We start from the raw sequence: 9028 nt of genomic DNA, 5'->3' as shown, positions 1-9028 counted from the left end.
TTACCTTTTTTCGAAATCAGCGTTTGTTCATAAAATTTTCAATTTTCACTTGAAGATGCATTTTGAAAATTTCCGAAAATTTGAAAAACTCCAAAAAGCTATTTTTCAAAATTTTCACTCAAATCACTCACAAAACTTCAAAAAAACCCAAAATTATATTCATATCCAAACACAACACTAAATTTCAAATATCATTTTTATTTGAAAATATTTTCCCCCTATTTTTGAAATTTTATAATTCTTATGTCCAAACGCCCACTTAATTGAACTCTTGCCTCCCTTTAGCTCCCTTAGTATAGTTTATACTAAATTATACAAATTTATTATAATTAAATGATAAATTAATGTGAGAATTTATATTAATTAGTTATGATTTAGTAATAACCATATTTATGTGACATAATTTTGCCATCTATTTATTGATTTTGTATGTATAGATAATTTTTGTAGATGAGATAAGTGCTTACCTAATTCTCTACGTTTTCAATAATTAGAAATAAAAAACAAAACAAAACATGTGGAAGCGGACCGACGAGGGAACTAATGAAAATAATGAATCGCAGGGGAGATGGAAGGCGTCACGATTTTGAGAAACTTGGCCAACCCAATTAGAGGTGGGTTGACATTTGACATTACATGACAAAGACAAAAGACAACAAGTAACCAAGCAGAAAGGGATCCAGTAAGCATTTCAATTATTTTCTTGTTTATTGTGTTGGCGGGTCCTCTGGAAATTAGGCAGAGCTGGCTCCGATTGAATTAGCTTCGGCTGGAAAGCAATTGGAGCTGGCGTTCGACGACGGCTTAATTAGGGATGGGGCGGAGGAGGAGAGCATCTTGCTCTTGCCCGGACGGGAGAATGAGATTGTTGAAATGGGAAATGATAGCCCTTCTCGGAAAGAGAATGTGGACGATCACTACCCTGTTCATACTGCCCACCAAGTCAGCAACGGTCTCTTACGCTTTTCCAATTTTCAATTTCATTTACTTCAACTCCTTGTTTCCAATGTTAGTATTTGAATTGATGAGACAGAAAATGGGACCTTATAATTCCATTGACCCATTGTTTTTCGGCTGTCCCATTTGATTCTTTAAATTCCTTGACTTCTCACCTCAATAAACTCTTCATCTTTTTGGTGTTGGATACATTGTTTTATTTGATCCTTTTAAATGAACTTTCCCCTTCCCTTTTAATGTGGGTACTCTATCTATGAGAATTTAGTTTGTTCTTTACCTACAGTATTTGGTTAAATTCCTATTTCATTCGATTATGACAAATGATTAACTGTTCCATTCTGTCCATTGAAAAGTTAAGAAGAAAGCATTTCTATGATCTGTATTGACAGTTAATTGTTTTGTCAAATGATCTTTCTGAATATGATTTGATGAAAAAGGAATGCCAATTACAGATTGAGGCCATTGATCCATTGATTTTCAGCTGGCACATTGCAACTTTAAGTTCCTTGACTTCTCGCCTCAGTAATTTCTGTGTGAACGGCACCTCATGCTATACTTGTAAAGTTGTCATTAAATTTCAGTTTACATGATACTTTGTAGAATCCACATAAAGCTCACTTAATAAAAGATTCAATAGAACAGACTTACATTTGACTCAGGTGCTTTTGTCCAGTAACTTGCAAGAATTAAGAAAACTGAATTAAAATGAGAAATTTATTGTGTTTATGCATTTTCCAACTTTTCCCTTCTTTCAAATGGCTAAATTAATCCATGCGTATACTCTATCTACATGAATTTAATTTGTTACATAACTATAGAGCATCTGTTTGGATTCCAATTTTATTGAATTTTGACAAGTGAAGAGAAAGAATGAGCCGTTTGGACAACTTTTGGAAAAAGCTTATTGATAATCTTTTCAAAGAAAAAGTTTGTGCAAAAAGGAAATGTGGTTGGATATTTCTAGTTTAATCCAAAAGACCCGTGAGTGTTTTATGAGTAGAAGCAAAACCTTTATTTGAAAGACACCTCAAACCATTTCTTTAAAAAGACAGTTTTTTTCAAAACAAGAAAATTTTTTGAAAAATATATTGCAAGATCTCAAAAAGAATTCATGGAAAAACTCCACCTTTATTTCCATTTTGTCTTTTGAAAAATTAAGAAATAGTACTTTGTGATGTGTTATGATATTATGAAAGAATCTGTTTTTCTTTGTGTTTTCTGTATCTCTGTTGGTTTTTTTCTGTAACTCTTATCATTGGCATCAATGCTGTTGACTCATTGTAATTTTACGTTTCCTTCTTTTTTTTTTTCAGATTCATGGTTTCAGGTGGGAATTCTTCTCAGCATGGGCGTCAACAGTGCATACGCGCTGGGATATTCTGGCACAATCATGGTTCCTCTAGGTTGGATAGGTGGTGTAGTTGGTCTAATTTTATCAACAATGGTATCATTGTACGCAAGTATTCTTACTGCCAAACTCCATGAAGTTGGGGGAAAGAGGCATATCAGATATAGAGACCTTGCAGGACATTTATATGGTACAAATAATAAAGGAAACACATCAACTGATGTACAGGCATCAGACATCATTCTTTTTATTACTTGATCAATTATTTGTTTGAATAAAATTGAGCTTATTTTGTTGCTGCAGGAAGGACAGCATACTTGCTTGTTTGGGCATTACAATATGCAAATCTTTTTTTGATAAATATTGGATATATTATCATGGCTGGTTCAGCATTGAAGGTCAGATCTTTTCCTGTCCTCCAAACCTTCTTTTCTTATTTATTCGATGAGACACTTTAGCAGAACCATTACCATTCCCCTCTACCCAGGCAAAAGGAAAGAGAAAGATTATACAGAGTAAAATAAAGGGGGGGGGGGGGGTAAGGAGTTGCCAGATAAAGATGATTAATAACTGAGTCTTTTTTACATTTTCGGTTTTGTGATGTTGGCTTGATTTATTGTTTAGTTTTTCTGCTGCAAATATTTGTTTGCTTGGTAGATTTTGACAGTATGATTACTTTGTGTATCTTTTGTGAATACAATACCTAAACTAACCTTTCTTAGTACATACTCTTTTGACTTGATTGCAATGCCAGGCCTTCTATCTTCTCTTTAGGGATGACCATCAGCTGAAGCTGCCACATTTCATAGCGATCGCTGGATTCGCATGCGTGCTTTTTGCCATCGCGACGCCCCATTTATCAGCACTAAGGGTTTGGCTGGGGGTTTCATCATTATGCTTGCTACTGTATCTCTGTATAGCATTTGTGTTGTCTCTTGAAGATGGTATGCTGCTTCCTCTCTTTGATTTTTAACTAGCCAGCATAGTGCATTGCATGCTTGTGTCAATGTTGGTATTGATTTAATAATGTATCAAAAAGAGCACAACATCACCCTCATGACTTGTGCATAATATTACTGCCCATATAGGCAAAATAACTCGAGCAAATATCCATGGTCTGTTTGAAAGTTCAGTGCAATGTTGTATCCCGATATCAAATGTCACCAGTATGTGAAATTTATATGGAAAGGCATCTAGGTTTACCAGTGTAGCTTGTTCCTTGTTCCAGCCTTTCTGGTGGTTTCGTTTCTGCTCGAGTTATTTCCTGTAAAGTGATTTGAAAATCTGAAAGTCTCTTCAAACAAAATATAACAACAACAACAGACCCAGTGATGTCCCACAAGTGGGGTTTGGGAAGGGTAGTGTGTACATAGACCTTATCCTTACTCTGGGAGGGTAAAGGGGCTCTTTTCGATAGACTCTCGGCTCAAGAAAGATGCAAAAAACTCTTCAAATGAAATATGCTTTCTCAAAATATTAGAAGAGTTAATTATAAGCACTTAATCCGGGAAATAATAATTATACACTAAAAGAATTAGTCCCTTGTTTTTTTGTCACATTTCTCCTTAGTCAATAGCATTCCAAGTTGTCTTAATCTTCAGAAAGCTGTCATATGGTAGTAAAGACATCATATTCACTGCCACGTTATCATTATATGAGGGGAAGCATTCACTGGAAAATGCCTGCTGCCACGTTATCATTATATGAGGGGAAGCATTCACTGGAAAATGCCTGCTCACGAAGAGGGTGATCCTATTTGTTTGCCTGGTATTTCATACAAGCACATTGATAGTATCCTTGATGAGCATCTCGAAAACCATGCGGAATTGGAAAATTGTAGTGTTTAGAATTACAGGAAGCAACTAAACTATTAAAAGAATAATTTATGCAGGGTAGGCTGATTAGCCCCCCCCAAAAAACAGAAGCAAATAAGGATGCAAAAATCTGTATTTCGGTCTAGAATTTCCTATTAGAAAGGCTTATAGAATTTTGGAGGAAATTCAATTTTGAATGAAGGTTGAAAATGTTGAAAATTAGAGACAAACTTCTAGTTTCAGACGGAAGTCCAAACAAGATATTACATTTGTGATTTCTAACTTTCATCCTGAGCCAAACGGAGGAAGAATATGAACTTCTTCTTGTCCTTGTATTTCTCTTTTCATCTTCTCTTTCTTCCCAAAGCAAGGACATGTATGATGGGGCTAAGGAACCGGGTTAGGACAGTAGGAGGCGACTCTGAGCATTTTCCGGTTGTAATGGAGTTACACCAAGGTTCTGCGCTCAGTCGGTTCTTATTCGCCCTGGTGATAGACGCGTTAACACACCATATTCAAGGGGATGTGCCATGGTGCATGCTATTCGCCGATGACATAGTTCTGATTGATGAGTCGCGAGCCGGTGTTAACGAGAGGCTGGAGGTTTGGAGACAGGCTCTTGAGTCTAAGGGTTTCAAGCTGAGCAGGACGAAGACGGAATACCTGGAGTGTAAGTTCAGCGCTGAGCCAGGGGAAATGGGCGTGGGTGTGAGGCTTGATTCGCAGGTCATCCCGAGTAGAGGCAGCTTCAAGTACCTTGGTTCGGTTATCTAGGGGGGAGGGGAGATCGACGAGGATGTCACACACCGTATCGGGGTAGGATGGATGGAGTGGAGGTTAGCATCTGAAGTCCTGTGTGACAAGAGAGTGCCACCGATACTCAAAGGTAAGTTTTATAAAGCGGTGGTTAGACCGGCCATGATTTATGGGGCTGAGTGTTGGCCCGTTAAGAACTCACATATCCAGAAGATGAAAGTAGCAGAAATGAGGATGTTGCGGTGGATGTGCGAGCACACTAGGATAGATAAGATTAGGAAAGATGTTATTCGGGAGAAGGTGCATGTGGCTCCCATTGACGACAAGATGCGGGAAGCGAGGCTTAGATGGTTCGTACATGTTCAGAAGAGAAGCCCAGATGCTCCGGTACGGAGGTGTGAGCAGCTGGTTGCGGAGGGCACGAGAAAAGGTAGAGGGCGGCCTAAGAAGTATTGGGGAGAGGTGATCAGGCAGGATATGGCGAGGCTCCAGATTTCTGAGGACATGACACTTGATAGGAAGATGTGGAGGTCGAGTATTAAGGTTGTAGGTTAGGAGGTAGTTGAGTCGTGCCTTACTTCGTACCATTGTGGGACTAGCCATGTAGGGTTTTTGTCTAAGATAGCTAGTGGCAATGTTGTGGTTTACTATTTCGCTTTTCAGTGCATGTCCTATTTACTAGCTATCGCTTTTGCTTTGCATCTTTCTTCTAGATTTCATGGTGTTCCTATTTTTCTTATGATTGTTGTGGCGATACTAATATTTACTAATATTGTCTCCCTTTGCTTTGCATCTTTCTTCTGGATTTCATGATGTTCCTATTTATCCTATGATTGTTGTTGTGATACTAATATTGTCTCCTTTTTGTCCTTTTGTCTTTTTGTTTTTTTTGAGCCGAAGGTCTTTCGGAAACAGCCTCTCTACTCCTTCGGGTAGGGGTAAGGTCTGCGTACACACTACCCTCCCCAGACCCCATTAGTGGGATTTTACTGGATTGTTGTTGTTGTTGTTGTTGTTTCTTCCCAAAGCATCTAGAATTTTCATCCTGGCAAGTTGAGTGTATTAGAACTTCTGTTTTTCAGTTTACTTGAATTTATTAGCACCATATTTAGACTTCTGTTTGGGCCTGAACTAGTGCATGATGATGAATGTCTGGTTTTTCATGACATGCATATCCATGAAATATGGAAGCGTCATAACAGTGTCTGGATAGATGGTTCTTTAGGACTTCACTGGAATGGTAAGGATGTAGGTTGCCTTTCATTAATTTGCCATTGGATTGATTTCTAGCAACTTTAATTTAAACAACTTTATTATGTTATATTTAGTTTTTCCCGAATACTTGGAGTAGAAGTTCAGTGATAGGATGTCTGAAGTAGCAGGGGAAGTGAAGATTGATTCACAAGTCATCCCCAAAAGGGATAATTTCAAATATCTTGGGTTTGTAATCCGAGGCAACGGGGAGATTGACCGTTACTCACCGTATTGAAGCGGGGTGGATGAAATGGAGGCTCGCTTTTGGGATTATGTGTGATAAGAATGTGTCACCAAGACTTAAAGGCAAGTTCTACAGAGTGGTGGTTAGACCAACTATATTGTATGGGGCGGAGTGCTGACCCGTCAAGAAGTCCCATGTCCAAAAGATGAAGGTAGCTGAAATGAGGATGTTGAGATGGATGTGTGGGCATACTAGGAAAGACAAAATTAGGAACGAAGTTATTAGGGACAAGGTCGGTGTGGCCTTGGTGGAGGACAAACTGCGGGAATCGAGGCTGAGATGGTTCGGGCACATGCAGAGGAGAGTCATAGATGCCCCAGTCAGGAGGTGTGAGAGGTTGACCATGGCGGGTCTAAGGAAGGGTAAGGTAGGCCTAAGAAGTATTAGGGTGAGGTGATTAGGCAGGATATGTTATTGCTCCAGCTTTACCGAGGACGGGGAGGGTGGAGGTCGAGATTTTGGGTGGAAGGTTGACAATAGTCTTTAGTCCCTTAGTCTTATTGGTAGTACTAGTACTAGTTTTGTATTTTTTTCTTATTCCTGGTCTTTATATTACATGTGCCATTTGTTCCTATTATATTGTTGCTACTATTTAATACTTTATTCTCATTGTTCCTTGAGCTGAGGGTCTATCAGAAATAACCTTTCTACCTCCACAAGGTAGGGGTAAAGTCAACATACACACTACCCTCCCCAGACTCCACATGTGGGATTACACTGTATTTGTTGTTGTTGTATTTAGTTTTCCCTGAGTAGTCTCTGAGGGACTTCTTTTTTCTTTTACTAAAGCTGGTAAATTTTTTTCCATGTTACAGGTATGAAGGCTCCTCCTAGGGACTACAGTATTCCAGGATCAGAAGTAAACAGGATCTTTGCAACTATTGGTGCGGTTGGGAACCTCGTTTTTGCATTTAACACGGGAATGATACCAGAGATACAGGTCAGAAAATAAAACCGTGAACTTATGTGATCAGGCCATCCTTTGTTATGACTTTAAAGCAAGTAATAAATTAACCTCCTTCCAATCATCTTACTTGATTTATGTTTCTATTGCCCATCTCAGTTACATCCCTGAAATTTCTACCAGTGGTTGCAGGGGTAATATCTAGTTGATACACTGAACTCGTATTCTCCCAGTTTGCTCATTATCAGAGTGCATGGACTTCTACCCACATGTAATCAGGATTGGGGTGTTTATCCGATCTCTGTCTTTTAATTACATTACTTTTTAGATTAAACTAGCTGACCCAATAGACCAATCATTCAACATGATTTACCTTTCCATTTTCAACTTCCATTTCTATGACCTCATTTGCTGATTGACTGATACAGTCATTTGAAATAAAGTAAAAAATTTCAGAATTTGCTCCAAGAAAGGCAAGTCACTTATTTTGCCAGAGAGAAAAGCCGTTGGTTACTCTTGCACTTGTTCTGCATCTTTTTAGTTTTGTTCACCCTGTTGCAGTTAATACAATATCTTTGAATCCGTCTTGTTACAGGCTACAGTCAGACCACCTGTAATTGAGAACATGTTGAAAGCTCTGTTCTTTCAGTTCACAGTGGGAGTTGTGCCCTTGCATGCTGTTACTTATATAGGTTATTGGGCTTATGGATCTAGCGCTTCATCCTATTTACTGAACAATGTTCATGGTCCAGTTTGGTTGAAGGGTGTTGCTCACATGTCTGCTTTCATACAATCGATCATCACTTTGCATGTAATCATCGCCCTTCACTTTGATTTGAGATTTCCTTCTAATCATTTTCTCGTCACAGTTGATTACGTGTCCTTGGAGATGTAAATCCCTCCAAGCTTCCATGTCTTCTAATCTTGTTTTCTGAACTTAGTGTTGCTTTTGCTGCTACTTGCAGATATTTGCAAGTCCAACATATGAGTTTCTGGATACAACATATGGAATCAAAGGAAGTGCTTTGGCTCCTCGTAACATTGCATTTAGACTGGTTGTCAGAGGTGGTTACCTTGTCTTGACCACTTTCCTATCGGCTTTGCTACCGTTCCTGGGAGACTTCATGAGCCTCACTGGCGCTATCAGCACATTTCCGCTCACATTTGTACTCCCAAACCACATGTACCTTGTCGCAAGGAAAAACAAGTTATCTAGCTTACAGAAGAGTTGGCATTGGTTAAACTGTGTCTTCTTTGGTTGTATATCATCTGCTGCATTTGTAGCTGCCTTGAAGCTTATTGTTGTAAAGACTCAAACATTCCATTTTTTCGCAGATATATAGTTTTCCTTAGTGGGGTTTCAATTATTTATTTATTTATCAGCAACTTAACATTAGCATTAGTTGAATAATGCAGCTTGGTTTCAGTCATATCCCGGTGATATTCTGATTAGAATTCAAGTGATTAATAATAAGGTTTAGTGAATCTTGTGGTGCCAGGCAATATTATCCATTTGCAGGCACATTGAATTTGAAAAATTTGAGCGAGACATGGATAAGATTTGGTTCTAATTAATACCCTTTGATCCTAGTATCATTTCCATTTAGCTTAAGAGAAGGCTTTGCGCTCATGGCCTGGTAGGTCAGAAAGACTGGGGGCAAGTGCACAAATAGTCACTCTCAGGGATATAATTTAGGGATAGCCTCAACTTTAGGATAAATCAGGACATTTTTGTCCTGAAAAGCAAAAAT

The 9028-nt window shown here is 38.6% G+C and overlaps 1 protein-coding gene across 7 annotated transcripts; it reads left to right on the top strand.

The window, feature by feature from the left end:
- Positions 1-533: 533 nt before the first annotated feature.
- On the top strand, positions 534-8641 carry LOC104092343 (proline transporter 1-like). Of its 7 annotated transcripts, none has more exons than XM_070196992.1 (7): positions 534-682; positions 2271-2369; positions 2609-2703; positions 3060-3249; positions 7189-7313; positions 7873-8088; positions 8243-8641. In XM_070196992.1, the coding sequence occupies exons 2-7, from the start codon at positions 2303-2305 to the stop codon at positions 8618-8620; spliced, it is 1071 nt and encodes a 356-aa protein (XP_070053093.1). In that variant the 5' UTR covers positions 534-682; positions 2271-2302; the 3' UTR covers positions 8621-8641. The 7 variants fall into 7 exon arrangements, with proteins under 7 accessions (XP_070053093.1, XP_009596228.1, XP_009596225.1 ...); XM_009597933.4 differs by having other exon boundaries at positions 2271-2495; XM_009597930.4 differs by having other exon boundaries at positions 680-952; positions 2271-2495.
- The last annotated feature ends 387 nt before the right edge of the window (positions 8642-9028 follow it).

This window comes from Nicotiana tomentosiformis, chromosome 3, assembly GCF_000390325.3.
Source record: "Nicotiana tomentosiformis chromosome 3, ASM39032v3, whole genome shotgun sequence".
In the NCBI taxonomy this organism is placed as follows: Eukaryota; Viridiplantae; Streptophyta; class Magnoliopsida; order Solanales; family Solanaceae; genus Nicotiana; species Nicotiana tomentosiformis.
This window is presented reverse-complemented; position numbering and strand designations above follow the sequence as displayed.